This window comes from Lemur catta, chromosome 7 (assembly GCF_020740605.2).
Source record: "Lemur catta isolate mLemCat1 chromosome 7, mLemCat1.pri, whole genome shotgun sequence".
Classification (NCBI taxonomy): Eukaryota; Metazoa; Chordata; class Mammalia; order Primates; family Lemuridae; genus Lemur; species Lemur catta.
In genome coordinates, this window is record NC_059134.1 from 72,302,393 (window position 1) to 72,323,871 (window position 21,479).

The 21,479-nt window shown below is 38.2% G+C and overlaps 1 protein-coding gene across 1 annotated transcript; it reads right to left on the reverse strand.

Annotated features, from left to right (window-relative positions):
- Window positions 1-4,404: 4,404 nt before the first annotated feature.
- On the reverse strand, window positions 4,405-20,636 carry TPH1 (tryptophan hydroxylase 1). The gene is made up of 10 exons (XM_045557633.1): window positions 20,415-20,636; window positions 19,073-19,256; window positions 16,674-16,774; window positions 13,798-13,865; window positions 13,449-13,645; window positions 11,053-11,188; window positions 10,203-10,329; window positions 8,326-8,421; window positions 7,082-7,215; window positions 4,405-5,479 (listed from the first exon to the last, which is right to left on the reverse strand). The coding sequence occupies exons 1-10, from the start codon at window positions 20,529-20,531 to the stop codon at window positions 5,305-5,307; spliced, it is 1,335 nt and encodes a 444-aa protein (XP_045413589.1). The 5' UTR covers window positions 20,532-20,636; the 3' UTR covers window positions 4,405-5,304.
- Window positions 20,637-21,479: the final 843 nt, after the last annotated feature.

Genomic DNA, 21,479 nt, shown 5'->3' on the forward strand with positions numbered 1-21,479 from the left:
GAAATAATTCCATGGAGATGCACTACGCTCCGCGGTTCGAAAAGCTCCTCGTTTCTGTCTAGGCGTCCCACAACAGCCCAGGGGGGCTGACAGGGCAGGGACTGTACCACCATTGGACGGGGGTGGAAGTCGGGCCTGAGGTTTGGAAAGGGCCCTGTCCGGTGCCTCACGCGGAACTGCCTCGCGGCTGCTTTGGTGTGCGTTTGCAAAATCCGAGGGAGCGTCTTGGGAGGCGAGTGTAGTGTCTTAGGTCGCTGGTGTCGCCCTCGGCGCCTGGCACGCAGCGGCCACTCGGACCCCGCGACACTGAACGGGGGAGGCTGGTTCGCGCGTCCCTGCGGGGCGGCCTTTTCACCCTCCGCTCCGGGCAAGGCCCTGCCCTAATTCTGGTACTGGGTAATTTTCAGTAAAAGGTATCAATATTGACTGGGTAATTTTCACCCAACAAACATTTTCATGTAAAATGGCTTTTATCAGATAGTGTCATACTGCTAGTGGGAATTGAGCGCAATTTTCCTGAAGGAAAATATGGCGATGCCTATTTGGAATAGAGAACAAATGAGGTCACATTAAAGATGGTAATCCACGTTCAGTTGCTCTTGGCTCCTGAATCAGCAGGTGACACCTTCTGTGTCAGCAGATGACACAGGCTCCAGCACTCATCACCCCTTTATGCGTAGGAGGCCCTGGGAAGTATCTCAGGAGAGCTCTTACACAGTCCTTTCCAGTTCTTTCCCTATATGCCTGCTTGGTGTTTCTGCCTGTAAAATGGATTGAGGGCAGCCCCTCACCTTTACCTCTCCAGCCTGTGACATCTTGAAAACATTATGACAGTACCAGGAAAAATGCATACTCTAGAGAAGCAAAGCAGCTCTTCATTCTCTAGAGACCGCAATGTGCAAAAACTATACCGTGCGTGCTGTTTTATAACATTGGGCTTTTTTTGTTCTGAGGATTCCTTTTAAATATGTGTAATACGATGTAAAAAGGGGTCCCTTCCCATCTCAGTTTTGGCTGGGACCCGGAGGCAATAAGTGCCAGTGACTCCCACGTTATAAAGTGAGGTACACCACCACCAAAGCAGAACTTGCAAAGCAGGTGTCTAGAAACCAGTGTGTGACTTCCAATCTATGAAAAAGCCTGGGGAGGCCAGAGAGAGTTCTAACAGGATATGTGGCCACTGTTGTCAATGTCGTGTGGGTCCTGTTCATCTCATGTCTAAGGAAAGGTACTTCAGCAGAGCCACTAAAGAGAGCTTGGGACTCAGGAAGGCTACTGTCCAATTCATGCTGAGAAATCCAAGGGCTTGTGGCTGGATAATACTCTGATAGTTGAGCAAAGAGAGATTGATGCTTTGGGGAGATCTTTCATGCCCAGAATTTTTCAAGATAAAGACAGAGTATCTCCCATGTGAATGTTTTCCAGCATGAGCAAATTGGCTGGGGAATGGTGTTAAACCCTGTCCAAAGGAATTTCTGGAGGAGTGAAGTGACACCTACAGCAGAGTTGACCACTAGATTCCTAGAGGCTGAGAGAGAAGAATTCAACAGCCCGGTCAGAGAGACACATCACATCAAGAGATCCTGAGAAATCAGGAGGTGGGAAGGTCTTCCAAAACACACACAAGAATGAGCCAGCATTAAATACTTAGCAAGTACAGAAAGCCAACACACAGCAGAATCAGACCAAAAAGAACTTTCCTACTCCTTCCCTCTCCTCCCACTACCACTCCCCAACCCAGGGAGAGTCGAGGCATCCTAATGAGTGCAGAGGGAGGAACAAGGCCAGTCCAATGAAGAAGCTAAGCACTCCTCTCCGTTCTCAGTTCCAGAGGAGAGGAAAAGCTTTAACCTTTAAGTTTAAGTTTTTAAAATTTTTACTGAGGACTGGATTTTTTAAATACTGAAATGAGAGAAATTGTGTGGAAAAAAAAGATTAGAAAAAGTTAAGGACTTTTTATTATCGGTGAGTGAGCAGAAAAAACAAGACAGCAACCTGAGATTTCTTCCCAAGGGGCAAGGAAGAACTACCTACAGAGCCAATTTTAATAAAGAGAGGGTCTGGAAGAATGCAGCTGCTTTCAGATTTCACCCCTTGAATATACATGGATCAATACTTTGACCTCCAGCTATCTTATTACATTATATTCCTTAATATAATTTCTTGGAAATATTGAGATGTTGCACATATTTCAACTATATACATACCACCGGCTACTTCCCATGCATAGTCTGGTTGAATTGCAGCTGTTGAATGGGACTAGTTTTGAACCATTTAATGGTTTCACTTTCAGATGCCTTGTCTCCTCATAAGAGGAAAGTATAAAGTATTTGGGGCCATACAAACTACATTTCTGTACCACAGAGTTTAGGAAATTTTTTCCATTTGATTATTTTATTTGATCCTCCCAGTAATACTAGCATGATAAATGTTCTTAGGATCATTATTTTATAAATGAGAAGACTGAGACTCAAAGAAGTTAAATGATTTACTCCAAGGTCAGTTTTCTGTTTTTGATAAAGGAAGATTAGCTAACTGCAAACCAATTTTCTCACCAAAAACAACTAGAAAAGCTGGCAGAAAATATTTTTAAAATGTGTTTCAAGTCATTGGAAAGCTATCTAAACAACAAGAACTTGAAGGGCCAAGATCTGGAAACTGAGAGACTATATTTGGCACTATTTTTCATCTTGAAGCACTTGCTAATTAGCAAGCAATGTCTTGGAGGCTAAGAAACAGACCAAAAGCAGCAGCTGAGAAACAGAAATAGAGCAGTACTGTTACCAATCTTGCAGGGCATGGGGTGGGGTGTGGGAGACAGTGAGTGAAGGAGAGGACAAAAGTAGGAGTCCAGGGCCCCCAACAAGAAGCCCTGGCACACACTCATAGCTTTCCCCTGGGATCCCTAAAGGGCTACACTCAAAGAGTAGAGGTGAACTGGCAATAGACCAGCCCTCACAAAGACTGAACCTCAGCTTCTCATTGGCTCAATCCCCAATAGTACTAAGAAGATTTTGACATGCCATTATATTATATACTGCCTGCTAGAAGCAAAAATTAATCCCCTTTTGAGGAAGATAGCTAAGGGAGAATCTCTGATTCCTTAAGAGAGTGATTATATAAATGATTCTTTACATGTAGAAAATAAGGGTGGGTTTTGTTTTGTTTTGTTTTGTTTTTTACAAACATCTTTTTCTCTAATAATCCAGTGCAGTAGACTTAGCTGATTTTACAGATAAGGAACATGAGATTGGGACTGTACCAAGAACTCTGAAAAGTTGTTACTAAGACTTCAGGTGTGTTTGGCTCTATCTGATCCATAAGCTTTTTAAGAAGTATAATGGAGTTCTTAAATTAACAAAATTGCTAATATAAATTTAAACCCATTTTTAATGTATGTGTGACAAAAAAATACATTTTGAGGACATAAATTTTTTTATTCATTTATTATCCAGTTGAATAACAAATTTGTAAATCATAAATGTATATTACATAGTAAAACAAAGATTAGACTGAAATACACCACAATACTCTCAGGACTCCTATTTTACCAGTCTCACAAATCCAGAGGTTAGAAGAAAGAACTGAAATCCATCATTAAATATTTCCATTGCTCTTAAGTTGTGAATTATAGGGGTTGTGGCTTTAACATGTATTTTAGTGTACTTTAGTCATAGAGTGATTTTAAACACCATCATTTTAAAATTCAATAACTATGATTCTTTACTATGATCAAAGTTGTATGAAAATAACCAGATACAGTATGCATAATTTGCTGTGATTTGCTATCTATTAAATTTGCTTACAGTAGATTTCCTTGCAACCAAATAAACAAGCTAATGAATATTTCAAATGATTTCAGATTTGCTAACAGATCTATTTATTATCAAATATATACTTGAGTTGATTAGCTATTAAAATTTATATGTAATGTAAAAATCTGAAATAGCAAGAATTACTTTTCCAAATTCTATTTCCGTGTATAATATGAAACAAAATACATTTTTTAAAGTTTTTTATAATTTCTTTTGAGGTCTAAAAAGTATTAAAAGTTCTAGTAGTCTGTTGAAATAAAACATGTTAAATGGCATACAATTTGACTACTAATGTGAAAAACTAAGAGCACAGTTTTGTTTTTTTTGTTTTTTTTTTTGAGACAGAGTGTCACTTTGTTGCCCTGGCTAGAGTGAGTGCCATGGCATCAGCCTAGCTCACAGCAACCTCAAACTCCTGGGCTTAAGCGATCCTACTGCCTCAGCCTCCCGAGTAGCTGGGACTACAGGCATGAGCCACTATGCCCGGCTAATTTTTTCTATATATATTTTAGTTGGCCAGATAATTTCTTTCTATTTTTTTTTAGTAGAGACGGGGTCTCGCTCTTGCTCAGGCTGGTCTCGAACTCCTGACCTCGAGTGATCCACCTGCCTCGGCCTCCCAGAGTGCTAGAATTACAGGCGTGAGCCACCATGCCTGGCCAAGAGCACAGTTTTTTAAGTGGCTGATTAAGCCTGGAAAACTGACTGAAAATACTACATTTAATATCCCATTAACAGAATTAGATCACTGGGACAGGAAGCTGATGGGGTGGAATATTCAAGTGATTCTGAGTTCCTTTTTGACCTGTTGAATTTAAGATATGCGGCAGGGCTGCCACATTGCACAACCCCATTTCAATTCTTAGTCTAGTCTTAAGTAATTAACCTTTCGAGACTTTGCTACTCCTATTTCCCTACAAGACACTACACTTGAAACTAGTTGCTGCATGTGCAAAGGCTCATGCTGGCAACAAAGATAGCTGGTCTCCTATTAAGTTTAAGTGTGTGAATGTGATTGAGCCCTGCACAAATTCAGCGATGAGTAACAGATACTTTAGAGATAAGGAGATCTTAGGTAAGAATATGGGTCAGCTCCATAATACTCATCAAGGTGTTCTAAGTGATCATAAAGGTCATTTTACTCAAGAAGGAATGGGGGAAAAATAGAGTTAGGCTGAGACTAGATCTATCCATTGAATTAAACAACTTCTGTATTAAAAATAGGTGGTGAGTAAATTGTATGGTATGTAAATTATTTCACTCAAGCTGTCACCAAAAAACTAAAGAAAATAAAACAAGAAAATGGGTGGTGGGTAGACTATCCAAGTACAAATTTTCAAAGACTAGTGCTTCATTAAAGAGTGGATTAGAGAATAGTTTGTCCAGAAGCTGCTGTCTCTCCACAATCAGGTTTTCAAGAAAAGCAACAGTTGGCCCAGAGGCCTCTAAACTGATGCTCAAATGCGTTCTGGATCAGCACTGGTGACTGTCAGATACTCGGCTGCCTGCTGACCTTAGCAAGGGCGTCACTGATGGCATCGAGATCATGCCGCAGCTCGTCCATGGCGCTGGTTATGCTCTTGGTGTCTTTCAGGATCTGAATACTCCGTGTATATGGATTATACTTCACTCCAAATGGACGCTTAATTGTTTTGGTAAATTCTCTATTTAAGAAAACAAATAAGAGACGATCAATTTCTAGGGCGTAAATGATGAAAACTAAATAAGCAACTGAAGACCTACTTCACACACTAGGCAAAAGACAAATCTTTGTTAGATACATGTGCAACCAATCTGATCTACTTCTCTATACCACATGTGCAGAGGCCCATGCATTCCCACACAAGTGGAAAACCTAAAGTAGTCATAGATACATCTACCCTGGCATTACTGGGGAAAGATCCTATAGATATCTTTATTAATAATTTATTACTTTATACATCTCTTAACTACAGTATAGAGACCAACCCTAGCAGCTTTATCATTAGACATAAAATTGTGTCATTACAACACTTGACCATATAATAACAGACCCCTCAGTCATGCCTTATATAACTACACTTACACACATGTAACCTAAGTGTATGTAACATATAATGCACATGCATGCACACACGTGCACACACACACACACACACCTCAAAACAGGCCAGATATGGTTCTGACTCATGCACATATACATTCTTTCTGCTTAGAATGTTTTCCTCTCAAATGACCTAAATTCTACCCTTTCATTAAACACTAAAGTTCTTCCTCTTTTATCAAATCACCATTTGAACCTCTCATTTGGCTGCCCCAAGAACAATTATGTTCAGGACCCCAAGGGATAATTGTGCAGCTGAGGGAAATTGTACAAGAGTAGGAGCTGAAATCCAGCTTCCAATCCACACCTGGTCTACCCAGAAGGAATCTCTTCTAATCTGCATAAAGGTGCCATCTGTGCTAGAGGAAGCCCTGCTGGTAGTATTCTTTGGTTCTATGCATGGCCTAACTCCCCAGCTAATGGTAAATCCCTGGAAGACAAGGACTATGTCTTCAACCCCATCCATCCCTGTCATCACAGTGTGACCTAAGGACCTCTTCCACCAAATGTTGTTTCATTGATTCTGCTTCTAAAGTCCTTCTCTTTCCTACTACTTCTTTCTTAGTTAAGGCTTTTGTTTTTACCTGAAGTATTGCAAGAATCTCCTTAAAAGTTTCTCTGCCTCCAATATCCTCCTTTCCTAACCACACACAGTTAATTAATAAAGAATAGCCTTTGATCACTTTGTACATATCTCCTGTATTTTTCAATATCCTTACCTCTAAGCCTAAAACTTAATATATCTAAATACTATTTATCTTTCAAGTCCTTTCCCAAATACCATTAAGCTTTTCCTGTTCTCCCAGCTGGAATGAATTGCTCCTGAATAAAATGCAGAACAATAATTTCATCTGTATCTAACTAAGGCTCTTGTCACTTTCCATGTTGTTATATAGTGTATAACTATATATAAATTTATTTATAGTTTATTTTTCCTATTAAACTATAAACTCTCTGATTGGAAAAAAAGCCATCTCTCAGTGTATCTGATTCATATTTTCAACTACACGAAATCATCATATGCAACGTACTCTAAATATTTGTTGTGAAAGGGAGATAGTTTATGGGCAGAAGGCTCCTAGTGGGCTCCAAATTATCTAGCTTTCTACTTCTGCCACTTGTTACCATCACTGAGCCTACGTTTTACAGAAGAAAACGAAGGCATGATGAAGATATTCTTTACCTCATTTTTTCCTTTGCATCTTCAAAACTTTCTGATACAAAGTAGACATCCTGAAAAGTTGTGATGAGACATTCCTGTTTGCAGGTAATCTTGGGATCAAAGGGCTTTACTTTGGCATGTCCAGAAAGAGCATGCTAGAGGACAAAGAGTCAGTGGATCAAAAAATACTATTTTCATAGATGACACAACTGTCATAATTGGCACATCTCTGAACATACTACTAATGCAATGGCCCCAACCTATAATTCCAAACTTATTTCCTACAGTTCTATTCAGCCTACAAAACAATTCTGGCCTCTTTCTAAACTAGCATGTCTCAAATTCCAGCAAAGCAAATGGCTTGCTCTTCCCCATGAAGGCCCCAAGATCATCTCAATGGCTTTGTTCTCTCTTCTTCATATAAGAGGCACCCAAGGATCTTTATTTATTCTTGTATGATAGCACCTACTTTCTACCCAGCATTAGTTGTTCTTTTACATAACTTATACCCACTACCAGGTGCTCCTTGAGAACAAGACAGTACTTTGGACAAGTGTTATGCACACATCCATCACTCAATAAACATAAGTTCATTTATTCATTGGATAAATAATGTATCTCAAAGAAATCTCTAGCAATTATAGAAGTTACTGCTAGAACATCAGAAATGATAAGGAAACAACAAGCCTTTGTAAGCAAAAACTTTAAAACACTTTTTGTTTAAAAGATTGTGTATATATATATACACATAAACATATATCAGAAAACTTGGCGGCCGGGCGTGGTGGCTCATGCCTGTAATCCTAGCACTCTGGGAGGCCAAGGCGGGTGGATCGCTCAAGGTCAGGAGTTCGAGACCAGCCTGAGCAAGAGCGAGATCCTGTCTCTACTAAAAATAGAAAGAAATTATATGGCCAACTAAAAATCTATATAGAAAAAATTAGCCGGGCATAGTGGCGCATGCCTGTAGTCCCAGCTACTCGGGAGGCTGAGGCAGTAGGATCACTTAAGCCCAGGAGTTTGAGGTTGCTGTGAGCTAGGCTGATGCCATGGCACTCACTCTAGCCTGGGCAACAAAGCAAGACTCTGTCTCAAAAAAAAAAAAAAAGAAAAAGAAAACTTGGGAAAGAGAGAAAAATGGCTTCAAGTAATGATTACTGCCACCCCAAGTATTTTCCACAGTAAGCTCTTGTTCAAATACTATTTCAAGTTGTATCAATTATATCAGGTGAATATGGTTATATACAAATATTTACAACTCTTACTTTGAGTTCACTGATAGAAGAAAGTAAGCCAGCACCAAAGACTCTTAGCTGCCCATCTTGTTTACATAGCCCAAACTCCACAGTGAAAAAGTAGCACTGCAAAAGGACATCAATATTACTTTCACATCCTGAATAACTTCAACTCAAAAAACAAATTACAACTCTTAGTCACTGACCCAAAGTACCCCAGAATAAAGTCCAAGACCTCAGCCTAGTTCACAACTCTTTCCATAATCTGGCCTCATTCTACACCAGCACTTCTCAAACTTTTGTTCTGAGGACTCTTATATACTGTCAAAAATTTACTGAGAACCCCAAAGATCTTTTTTTTTTTGGTGTAGGTTATCACTAGCTATATTAGATATTAAAAATTGAAACGGGCCAGGTGTGGTGGCTCACGCCTGTAATCCTAGCACTCGGAGAGGCTGAGGTGGGAGGATTGCTTGAGCTCAGGAGTTTGAGGCCAGCCTGAGCAAGAATGAGACCCTGTCTCTACTAAAAATAGAAAAATTAGCCAAGTGTGGTGGTGCACACCTGTAGTCCCAGCTGCTCGGGAGGCTGAGGCAGGAGGATCATTTAAGCCCAGGAGTTTGGAGGCTGCAGTGAGCTATTATGATGCTATTGCACTCTACCCAGGGTGACAGAGTGAGACTCTGTCTCAAAAAAAAAAAAAAAGAAAGAAAGAAAAATATAATAAACCCATTTTATAATAACATAAATAACATTTTAATGAATAACTACACAAAACAAAAAGTGGGAAAAGTAGCATTGTTTTACATTGTTATAAATCTTTTTAATGTATGGCTAGATGTTATTTATTGTCTGGCTAGAAGACAGATGGATTCTCCTATCTGCTTCTTTATTTAACCTGTTGCAGTATGTTGTTTGAGTATATGAAGAAAATACAGCTTCACACAGTTATGTAGTTGGAAAAGGGTTGAGTATTTTAGTAGCCTTTTCAGATAATTGGTGATATTCTTCTTTGACACTGCATCAAAACTCAATGAATGGTAGAGTTTCTTAAAGTTCAGCTACAATGTGGAATGTGAACTCTGTCAATGAGCTGTCTGTTATATTAAAATCCACTTTGCCCTTTGAAGGGCTCTTTTACCTATACATGATTTTGACCTCCAGCACCCCATAAAAGGGTCTCAGGGACCCCAGGAGTCCCCAAAAGACAATTTGAGAAGCACTGTTCTAAAATCTAGCCTATTTCACACCACCTCCCCCACCCTAACACACTCTGCTCCAGCTTCTTGTCATTTCCTGACACACCAAGCACCTCCTGTCTTTTCTTGTGTCCTCATCCTGAGATGCTCTTCCTCCCTTGCTTGGCACATTACTCATTTTTCATCAGCTAGACCAGATGTTCCTCTTCCATGAAACCTTCGCCAAACAGTTCTCTGTGCTCCCAGAGGAATTTGCCTGAACTTCTATACAGACTTTATCTCATTTGAATATAACTATCTCCTCACATAGTATAAAAGCTCTTTGAAGGCAGGAATCAGGCCTTACTCATCTTTGTATTTCCAGCACAGTATCTTATACCCAGTGCTCAAAAATATTTTTAGCACACTTTTTATAAAATGATAAAATTCATCACTTTATTGGAAAATAGGATATATACGAACTATTTACATTGTCATAATCTTGTGTTTCTCTAACTTTTTTAAAGCTCATGTCTCCTTTTTATAAACCTTAAAATTGTATATCCTTCTTTAATGTTATTTAAATTATTTAAAGTAAGTTAAATATTAAGAGCAAAGAAAAATTTTCTAATGGTCATTTTGAATATGCACTTTTAAACTACACAGATACTCATTCACCACCACCACCCCCCAGCTGAGAATTGCTGATCTATATTTCCAGATTTATACCGTTGCCAGTTTTTGCACAGCCTCCTCTGAAGCTCCGAGGGAAGCCAGGCCAATTTCTTGGGAGAATTGGGCAAAACTAGGTTCAGCGAAAAGGGGGACGTGACCTAAGAGTTCATGGCAGGTATCTCTGAAATAGAGGTACAAGTTTGTCACACTGTGATGATGCTTAACATATATGTATAATCAACCACTCAATCAAATCAGAATCGAATCTTTTCTTCTAATTGACCAGGTGGTGTTACTTTGGTGATGGATCACAAAGAACACTAATCAAATAAAGAAACAATTTTGGTTAAAAAACTTGGTCACTCACAGACAGGCACATGTAAGTGCATACCAAATACTCATAGACATCCACATCCCCCCAACCCACCCCACACACACGTAAATCAGGTCTCTGCTCAAATGTCACCCTCTCAGCAAGGCCTTCCCTGATCACCCTTTTGAAAACAGCAATACACACACCTCTATCCACTCATACCCCTACTTATCTCCTTTCCCCTCTTTATCTTTCTCCATGGCACTCATCACCACCTGACATAACATACACACATTTATTTGTTTGTTTATTATCTGTAACCTCAAGCTCTATGCAGGCAGAATTGTCTTATTTTTTTCAGTGTTACATCCCTATGCTTTGAATAGCACCTGTCACCTAACAGGTTGTCAATTAATAGTAATTATTATTATTATGGCTAACATCTATAGAGCATGGACCATGTATTATGTGCCAGGCACCATTCTAAATGCTTTACATGTGCTAGTTTAACCCTCACAAAAACCCATGAGCTAAGTGTCATTATTATAAATAAACATTTGATGAATGAATGGCCGAAGGAGAAGTACTTACGGCTCTGGGGTATAGAGGGGATCTGAGCTGTGTCTCACATATTGAGTGCAGTGAAAGACTCGAAAGGCTAAACCTGATAAAAAATCTCTCGGTGATAAGTAACCAGCCACAGGACGGATGGAAAAACCTGTACGCTCTGCAAAGCAAAAAAGAAAGCGGAGAAAATCCTCACCAGAACAGACCATTGACTACAGCATTTTAATTCTGCCAGAGGTGCCCAGTGACACCTCAAGGGAGGACATGGAAGCTAAAATTTATTATTTGTGTACTAAGGGGAACTAATAATTACTAAGCACTGACCATGGCCAGGCAATGAGTAACACCTTTTATGTATCACATCTCCTTTCATGATTACAACACGTGTTAAGGATTTTTCTTCTTCTTGTGTCAATTATAAAACAGAGAGGCTCAGAGACTCAATAATGTGCCCAAGGCCACACAGTAGTTGGCAAAGGTAGAATGAGAACTCAAGTCTCCTTATACTGTACTACCCCTTGCCGTTTCCCTAAATGATCTATAGTATCTCCTAAATAATCTTACTTTCTTTTTGTAAAAACTCACTAACAAGATCTATTAATTTAGATCAGAACCATTTTTGAATCTGTGCCATTTTTAGCCAGCACTATCTCTTGTAAAGTATTTCCTTTATTTTCTCTACACTGGATGGTGCTCTTCCATCCCCCAACAGCTAAGACAGCACACATACTGTAAAAGGGCCTGACGCTGGGCTTCAGTGGCTCAAGAGACCTCTGTACGCTCTAATTTTAGCCTTCATTCAAAACCCTCATGACTCTGGTATTTGGACATTCCCACTCTGATGGGCAGACTGCATTGTCCAATAGAACTTTCTAAAATGGTAGAAATGTTCCATATCTATGCTATCCAATAAAGCAACCCACTAGCCACAGGTAGCTATCGAGCATTTGAAATGTGGTTAGTGCAACTGAGGAGCTAACATTTTGATTTAAATTTATGTTAAACATTTAAAATTTAAACAACCATATGTGTCTAGTGGCTGCCATATTTGATAGTGCAAATAGCCCCTTCCAGTCGATGTTTTGTTTGAATTGTCTTTTAATTTTGGTTTCTCTCTTTGACACTTGCCCTTGAAACACCTTCAGCAATGTATTCTGCAGCCAGCCCTGGCTCCAGACCCCAAGTGAACAACTTTCAGTTTTGTATCTATAACAAAATATTTCCTCCAAATCTCATGCAAATTTGATTTTACAGCAACTTCTGTAGTATATACTTGTCCATCTTTATAAGTCCAGCACGGTCATGTGCATTGATTCTCTATCATCCTTAATCGTTATTTTTTAAAAGTTTTAGTTTTTATAGGAACCACCTACATGATTTCTGCCCCTGTAGAAACTATATTGCCCTTTCGTGTTTAATTCTTCTTAGTTTTGTGTATAGTTGTTGAATACTGAGAATTAACTCAAAAATAGAAATGTCAGATCATGATGGAAATAAGCTAAACTCTGAGTCAAAAACATACCTTCTCCTCCCCCATAAGGCAATCTTTTGAGATGATCTACTGAGATAAAAGAGAATATTTATTTATTTTAAATATTATAGACCCCGGAGATCACCAATCAATCATTTTACTTTCCATACTAGCTAGAATAGTAAAGAGGCCTAGCCAAAAATGTATGAAAAACTAAAAGGAACAAAATTGTCCTTACCCTTTGTTTATGCCTCTGCTGGCACAACATCTTTCTTATGAAAATGGCAGAATCTTAGCGTGAAAAGGGATGTCAACCTTCCCCAAGACGCTTGAATTTCCTCCACCACATCCCCTGTGTGGAGCTTTTGTATGAACACCTCCATGGATGGGGAACTAACCATCTCATAAGCGCATTCTATTTTCTCTTGTTGTTGTTGTTGTTTTTAATTTAAAAAATAAAATTCATTGAAATCTGATAATTATTTCCATTTTTCCAAAGAGAATCATTCACAAGCCTGTCCTATTTTCAAATGACTCTTTTAGCAAGATATTCTCCATTTTGAGCCAAAAGCTTGCAGTTTCTGTAAGTCCTTCACTTTAGGGTCACATAGTAATCCCTCTATTATATAAGACAGCTTTCAAATATTTAAATAAAGCTATCCCATTCCCTAAATCACCAAGTTAAACACCCTGAAAGTCCTTCAAATTTTACTTATGTGATACATTTTCAAATCTCCTTATAATTCTGTTCATTTTCCTCTATTCTTGCTCTGGGTTATGATTATCTCTCTTCAAATGTGGTGCCCAGTCCTGGATCCAATCCTCCAGGACACAGTACAGGAAAATGCTGACCTCCCATATAACTAGACTTCATTTCCCTATTTAAAATGCTGTCATGATCAAATCAGAGTTTAACATTTCCTTTACAAAAAATTAATTAGTTTATTACCTCTTAAAAAGTTTGAGACATCTTCCAGTTGTGGGATATTATCTTCCCGATATCCACAATATTTGGAAAGCAAAGGTAAGTTTTTGAGATATTCTCTGCAAGCATGGGTCGGGTAGAGTTTGTTGAGCTCTCGGAACACAGTTCCCCAGGTCTTAATCTCCTCTTCAGTGAATTCCACCTTCGGAATGGGGTCTCCACTGATGAGACAAAGGGTAGGAGTTGTTTTGAATTAGCATTTAATAAACAGTAACACTTATTTCACTTTCTATTTACTAAATGAACACTATTTATTCTATTCACTTATTTTATGGTCTCAAAGTTGGGTCTGTTATTTTTAAAATATACTTACTGTTTATAGTTCATAGCCAAGTCTGCAAAATACTTTCGTCTTTTACGGTAGACATTATCCTTGAAACCCTAATAATTAAAGATATGTTTTTAAATATCCATACTAAAACATACTTGACAAAGTACATTTAGGAAAGATTTCATTATTACAAGAGCTATCATATTAAAGGGCTACATAATTGTAACTGTGAGCAAGCATTGTTTACAGATTTATGATCATTTTTATTTTGAAGTCAATGTTACATACAGCTTTATATTCAAGTAGCTGTAAAGATAAAAGATACTACAGATACAAAGATAATATAGTGGCTACAAAGATAAAATAAGGAAAGCACCACCCTAGTTAAATACATGGCTCTTTTCCAAAAGTGAGGTTTTTTCTTAATCAATTGACTACATCTTCAATTATATTTACCTGTAATGGTAATTAATAAGAAGAATAATTAGTAATATCTGAAGAGTTACAGCTGAATCAAGACATATTTTATCACAAAATACAAACATATTTATCATTTTTGGACGCACTGATAATAATTAAAAACAGACAAAATGGTAACATTTGAATTTATACTTATGAGAAATATTTAAGAAAATGTAGACAAAAAAAGAAATCAAAAATCAAAGCTCAGGAGAAAATAGCCAAAAAAATGTAAATAGTAGGAAAGGAGGGGACACCTGAAAAGAGAGAGTGAGACTCATCTCTTTAATACAGATTTATGAACCCCTACTATGCACCTGGCCCTGTGCTAAAATCTGGAGAAACAGATATGAATAAAGCATAATCTGGGGCTTCACGGAGTTTACATGAACTAATTATTATGAAACAATATGATCTGCAGTATTACCATATTGCAGATATACACGGAATGCCATGAAAACTCAAAAAAGAAACTCATAAGCCTGTGTGTAAAGAGGATAGCATGGCTCAGGGAAGGCTTCTCGAGGACGACTCCTGAGCTAGGACACAGAGGAGTGGAGATAGCACGATGATGGAAAAACCTCATGTTGTGCCTAAGAAAATACAAGGGGTCCAATGTTGCTGGAGCTGGGAGAGTGAGGGGGAGCATGTTGAAAAACAGGTAGGAGCCTGCAAGTTAAAGGTCTGCTAAGGAGCTTGGATTTTAGCCTTGGGTAATGGGAATCCACTGGTAGTTTGTTTGTTTGCTTTTTAAATAACAACTTTATGGAGATATCATTCACATACCATAAAAATAACCATTCAGTGGTTTTTAGTATATTCACAGAGTTGAGCAACCATCTCCATCATCTAATTTCAGAAAAATTTTATCACCCCAAAAAGAAAAACCATACTCATTAGCAATCACTCCCCCCATTCTCCCAGCTCCACTCCCAGCCCCTGGCAACCAGTAATCTACTTTCTCTTTCTATGAATTCTCCTATTCTAGACATTTTATATAAATGTAATCATACACTATGGGGCCTTTTGTGACTAGTTTCTTTCATTTATCATAATGTTTTCAAGGTTCATCCATGTCATAGCATGTATCAGTATTCCAAGTTTTACGGCCAATAATATTTCATTGTATGAATATACATTATTTTACCATTCATCAGTTCAATGAACATTTGGATTGTTTCCACTTTTTTGCTATTATGAATAATGCTGCTATGAACACTTGTGTATAAGTTTTTGTATGGACATACAGTTTCAGTTCTCTTAAGTATATTCCTAGGAACCAATGGCGATTTGGGGAAGAGAAGGATAATAGTCACACTGACATTTTACATCATTCTAATGACCATGAGGAGGACGGGTTTGAAGGTGGCAAGGCTGGAGGCAGGGAGACCAGTTAAGGGAGGTGGTAGTAGGAATGAATAAGGAACAAATTTAAGAAATATTTAGAAGGTGAAAATCTGCAGGACTTGGTAGTAGATCAATAAAACTGTTATACTCACTTTTCCATAAAAGGTGCCCAGATTTTCTTGCCTCCAAACCTGTTCTCGTATCATTCCCTCCTGAATTGTTCTTGCTCTCCATCTTTACCTGCTGGGATCTTTTCAGGCCCACTTGAAATGTTGCCTTTCCCTGACCTCTTCAGCTAGAAGTGTTTGCTCTTTTATGTATATTATGGAGCAATTTGTTCATGTCACTTAGCACACACTTTTTACATTTTATCTTGCATGTGTTTATTTATATACGTGTGCTTTAGCTTTTTAACTAGACTGCTAGCTCTTTTTGGGCAAGTGCTACAGTTAATTGCAACAGTTACTCAATGAGATTATAGAATAAATGAATGGATCAGCTGGTGGCTGTCTAAGGTAGTATAGGTCACATTCACACAGCTAGGAAGTGGGAGAAGCTATATTAGAGCCCTGGTCTGTGTAACTCCACAATTGCACTCTCGTCTCTCCTCCCCTCCCAGGAACCCGTAGCTTTGTAAGTAAGCCGAATGCTCTGGATTTACCAATTCTCCAACTCTTGCCTGTACTGTACAATTTCCCAAGTAAACACCTTCCTGTTTCATCAACTACCTAATAAACCGTCATGCTGGGCAGTGTGGGTGGTAAGTCTCTCTCAAGCCCACCTTTATTTATCCTTCTTTCCAGTAACCCATGCCCATTTTAATAAAAACTGACTGCAAACACTGTCTTCATTTGAGTATAACTTTCGGAATAACTCTCAGTAACAGGAATGCCAGGCATGGGACAGATGTTTTGGAGCCAATGAAGTCAGAAGGTTTTCAGGCAGTTAAGTCTCAATTCCACCAACACAGAGGTCTACTAATGCTTCATGAAATCTGGATTAAAATAAACCTGTTTGGTCTATTAAAAAACACTTTCTCCCAAAAAAAAGTTGCCCTTAATTTTTAGTTTGCTTTAAATTATTTTCATGAAAAGATTTATCAAAATATTTACAGGATGGTCTGCATCTAGTTCAGATCCATACATCAGAACTCTATTGGCACAATGATCCAAGTCAGAAATCTTCTTTGGGAACCAAGGAACAGTTTCCATACCTGAAAAAGGCAAAAATCACTATGAGTTGAAGAGCCAATCTTAACTAAGGCAATAAGGAAAAAGAAATTAAGAAATAAATGCATTTGGATGAGATTTTTAATTTTAGCTTGTTCATCAAGGCAAAATTTATGCAAGTTAAGTAAACTAACTGCTCTATTTCTAAGAAGTAAATTTTATTAAGAAATTTGGGACTTTACAATTTTTTTTTGAGTCTTCAAGTTGATTTTCTAAGTGTTAGAGAAATACTGTACTTTAGTAACAGATCAAAAGTTTTAAAAAAAACTTGAGCTACATACATATTTAGTTATCCTACCAAAGCAGAATAAGAATGTATAACTTATTTACAGACCAAGGGGCAAATTTAATAAGAACTTGGAATGTTTATTTCTGTTGATGAAAAGCATCTTAGAGATCGTTTATGTCTTTGCCACCTTGATCTTCTCACCATTCTGCAGACATACGAGCCCTCATAAGACTCTGGATTTTTGTATATGCTGTTCTTCTGCCTGGAATATATCCTATTCCCACTTGCTGTCCCGCCCCTCCCCACCCTTCCGTTTTCCTAAGAATATTCTCATCCTTCAAGAACCAAATCTAATGAGACCTCCTTATTCTGCCAAGCTTTACCTGACCCTGTAGGTAGAGCTAATTCTCTGTTCTCTGGGTTCCCATGACACTGTGTTTCTAACTCTCTAAAGGTTTTTACTATGTTTTATTATAATGTATCTGTTTATATGTCTGTCTTACCCAAAAGACTGGGAATAACTGTAGGGTAGGAAGTGTATTTTTGTATATCTTAGTAGAAATATCTAACACAAATTGGTGTACCCTAAATATCATCTGAACCATTTAGCCATCTACAAGACTCTTCATTTTTATAGATAAGGTAACCAAACTCCAGAGAGGTAAAGAAATTTACCCAGGGTAACTCATTTATTTTTATTGTTATTTTATTATTATTATTTTTTTTTTTTTGAGACAAGGTCTCCCTCTATTGCCAGGGCTACAGTACAGTGGCATCATCTTGAGCTCACTGCAACCTTGAAATCCCAGGCTTAAGTGATCCTCCTGCCTCAGCCTCTTGAGTAGCTAGGCCTAGAGGCAACATGCCACCACACCCATCTGGCTAATTTTTCTAATTTTTGTAGAGACAGGGTCTTGCTATATTGCTCAGGCTAGTCTCAAACCCCTGGCCTCAAGTGATCCTCCTGTCTTGGCCTCCCACAGTGCTAGGATTACATGTGTGAGCCACTGCACCCAGCCCCAAGGTAACTCATTTCTAATGGAAGACAGAGGACTAGAACTCAATCCTCTTGCTCCAGTGCGTTGTTCTTTATAACATATCCAGGAGTGACATTCAAGAGATTTAACAATAAATACAACAGGGGCACTAAGCACTCAAAATAGACACTAGCAGAATCCTAGGCTCCTGCTCTGCCAGGTGTTAACCCTTTAGTTGTTAATGAAAGGCATGGGACACCTAGGGCAGGGTCTGAAACAAAAGAGGCTTCAGGCATCATGGGGAGCCCTGGAGGGCCTCAAGGAAGCAGCTCTCTGCCAGTCAGAAGTGAAAATCTATCAATACTTTAATAATTATGCATCTATATGAATATATAACAGATGAATATCTGCCCTGATTACACCCTAAATATTGTGACATAATCTGAAGAGATTATTTTAGATTGAGTACCACATATAAAATGTGGCTACACTATCCATTTATCTTTTGCCTCAAGTAAACTATAAGGATTTTTTCACAGCTAGAGATCTTAGCCTATATCTTTGCTACCTGAGTATCTGAAACTTTCAAAGTCTTTATTGCTTTCTCATTTGCTTTTGGTGGGAGTAGGGACAGGAAGGAATGCTGTACATTAGTGTATTTCAATCATAGTTGTCAACATTCTCAACATGTTCAATTTTTCATTTACTACCTGCTAGATGCTAAGCCTGTTAGAGTTACTAAGTGCTCAGGGATTGTGAATTGGAGGCTTGTGAAATCAAGGAATGTTTGATGACTTGAAAATTAAGAGATAACCTAATAGATCTCTGACTATTCTGAATTCTTTCTTATACTCAAGGTTTCCTTTTCACTTTGCTCCCACTAGATCAAATGTTGCTTCATGATTTTTCTTTAGTATTTTGAGCAATTATATTTTGTGTTCCTTTCTCTACTATACTGTAGGCAATTTGGAAAGACAGTGTTTTATTTTTATTCTCATGTCTTCAAGATAAATAGCAGTTAGGACACACATTAGGTACTCAATCTTCTAAGTAGTATTTTCACTTTTCAAACTTACCATCTTCCTTTACAGTAAAATTATCTGGTGGATTCACAGACAGAACATTAGTATGAGACTTCAACAAATGAAAAATATCATTCAATTGTTCTCCGTTGATGTCACAGTCAATAAAAATCTCAAATTCTGAGTTTCTTCTCTTTGATTTTCGGGACTCAATATGTAACAGGTTCACATGCTTCTCCTGTGTAAAACAGAGGGTAAATATTACATGTAACTGCCTCAAACGTTAGTAGTCTTTGAGCAGATTACTTTCATTACCACTAAAAATCTATTTCATACTTGTCATAATAGCCAAAGGGAAAAAAGGCTGTTTTTCGTGTTGCCAACAACAAAATAATTCTCCCTTCAATGTTATGTGCTACTTAAAAAGTTTGCAAAATTCATCCCATCCTCCAGAAACCAATAAAATAACACCCACTAGAGGTCCTGCAGATTGTCAGAATTAATTGGAATTAAAATCAAAATATTAAGTCTCCTGATAAAAAGAATCTTTTGAAAAGTCTCACAAATAAAAGCTAGTTTTCAAAAAGTAAGACTAATGGTAGTCCTTGAGAAATTAAAGTTTCCCTTGCAAAAAATGCATTTAATACAATTAGGTGAACAGCTTGAACACAGAGTATTTAACACCTCAAATCTCTTAAGCTATAATCTTAGTAACAAGCTAGACCAGATTACTGCTTCTGATCCCCTCCCATGTCAGCCCAAGCTGGGGGTACCATGTGCCTAAACCTGTGGGAGGAGGATATGTTCTCTTACCAGTTTCGGTAGACAAGGAAAAGCACTGGGGACATAACAACAAAACATGAGAACCAATCACTCAACAGGTTTTTTTATCTAAAAAAATGAGAGGGTTAGAGCAGATGATCCCCAATGCTAGCCAGTTCACCCTAAGATAACTTAGTGAACACCTGTGTAGCCAGGTAAGGGCTGTGAAGAACACAAAGAAGAGTAAGACATACAAGGAATTTACAGTCTAGTTGGCTAACACATGAAAAACTAAGAGGAAATACAAGTAGTGAGTGTTCAGGTGCAGAAGATGTTCAGCAAGAGGAAAAAGCATGAGAGAGCAGAAGGTTTCATGTAGCAGTTGGGAACTGAATTGAATCTTAAAGAGTAGATATTAATAGAATAGGAAGGCAGAAGGGAAGAAGGAGGGAATGGGGTGACAGATGTAGCAGCCAGATTGCCCTCACATCCAACAGCGATATTTTAGAAATTTAAGTTCTTAAGAAATTTCTATAGCTCATTTCTGAAGAATTTACAATAATTTATATTTTAAATATAGTTTTAAATACTCATTTCTAGAAGAGTTTTATGCAGAAATCTGGAAAGTGCTTACCTGGAAAATTTTCAGTGCTTTTATAAGTCCTCCAACTTCATTCTTTAAGGAAAAAATGAGAGTTGCTCTTCCCCTTTCTAGGGAATGGTCTTTGTTCTCCTTATTGTCTTCAATCATGATGAACTTGGAGCAATTCTCTAAAACTAAAGTATTGCCTTCTGTGGTGGTGTGCCTATAGTCCCAGCTACGCAGGAGGTCAGGGCAGAAGGATCACTTGAGCCCAGGAATCTGAGGTTGCAGAGAGCTATGATGACACCACTGCACTCTAGCCTCAGCAACAGAGTGAGACCCTGTCTCAAAAAATAATAAAATAAAATAAAAATAAAGCATGAAAATATAAAAGGCTAAAAAAGAAGTTGTGCAACACAGACAATATTTGATAACTAAGGGCACTTTGACCTTTCCAAACTTCATTTTCCTTACATTTTATAAAACCTGGATATGAAGATGTACTTTGTAAAACTCTAATGAGATCAAAATAAGACAAAACGTTGCCTAAAATATGCCTAGAATGTAATGGGCATGCAAGACATGTTAGTAGTTTCCTTTTTTTCTAAACCAATCCTTTCAGGGCATGACTCAAGCCCCCTGGCTTCTTGCAATCTTCCCAACTAAATTGGGTGCTCTTCCTCTCTGAAGGCCTACCTCCCACTCCCCACAATTTTTCATTCATTATACCGAGTCTTGAGTGGCTTCCCCAAATGTTTTCTTCACATATGTCTTGTCTTCTAACAAGGCAGCAGGCTCCTTAGAGGAGGGACAGGCCCTTCTATTTCTTTTGTAAACTTAAGGTCTGGCCAGCTCTGGACACAGGGGACTAGGTGGGTAACTACTAGCTGGGAGAATTCTGGTTCTGCTGGAAGTGTTTTCTTTCCTCTCTACTCACGGAATACTCTAAGCCATGGGCACTGACACCTTTTCAATATTGGTCTACTAGTACTTCATGATTATAAATCCAACTGTGTGTGTGTGTGTGTGTGTGTGTGTGTGTGTGTGTGTGTGTGTGTGCTGAAGTGCAGACATTGTGGGAGATAGAAGTAGGGCACGATAACTTTGTATCAGTGA

Coding starts and splice junctions, on each gene's coding strand:
- TPH1 (XM_045557633.1), bottom strand. CDS start 20,531: ATGATTGAAGACAATAAGGAGAACAAAGACCATTCCCTAGAAAGGGGA. Junction 13,646..13,797: donor TTGGCTATGAACTATAAACA/GTAAGTATATTT, acceptor TTGTCTCATCAG/TGGAGACCCCATTCCGAAGG. Junction 11,189..13,448: donor TGTCTCAAACTTTTTAAGAG/GTAATAAACTAA, acceptor TTTGCTTTGCAG/AGCGTACAGGTTTTTCCATC.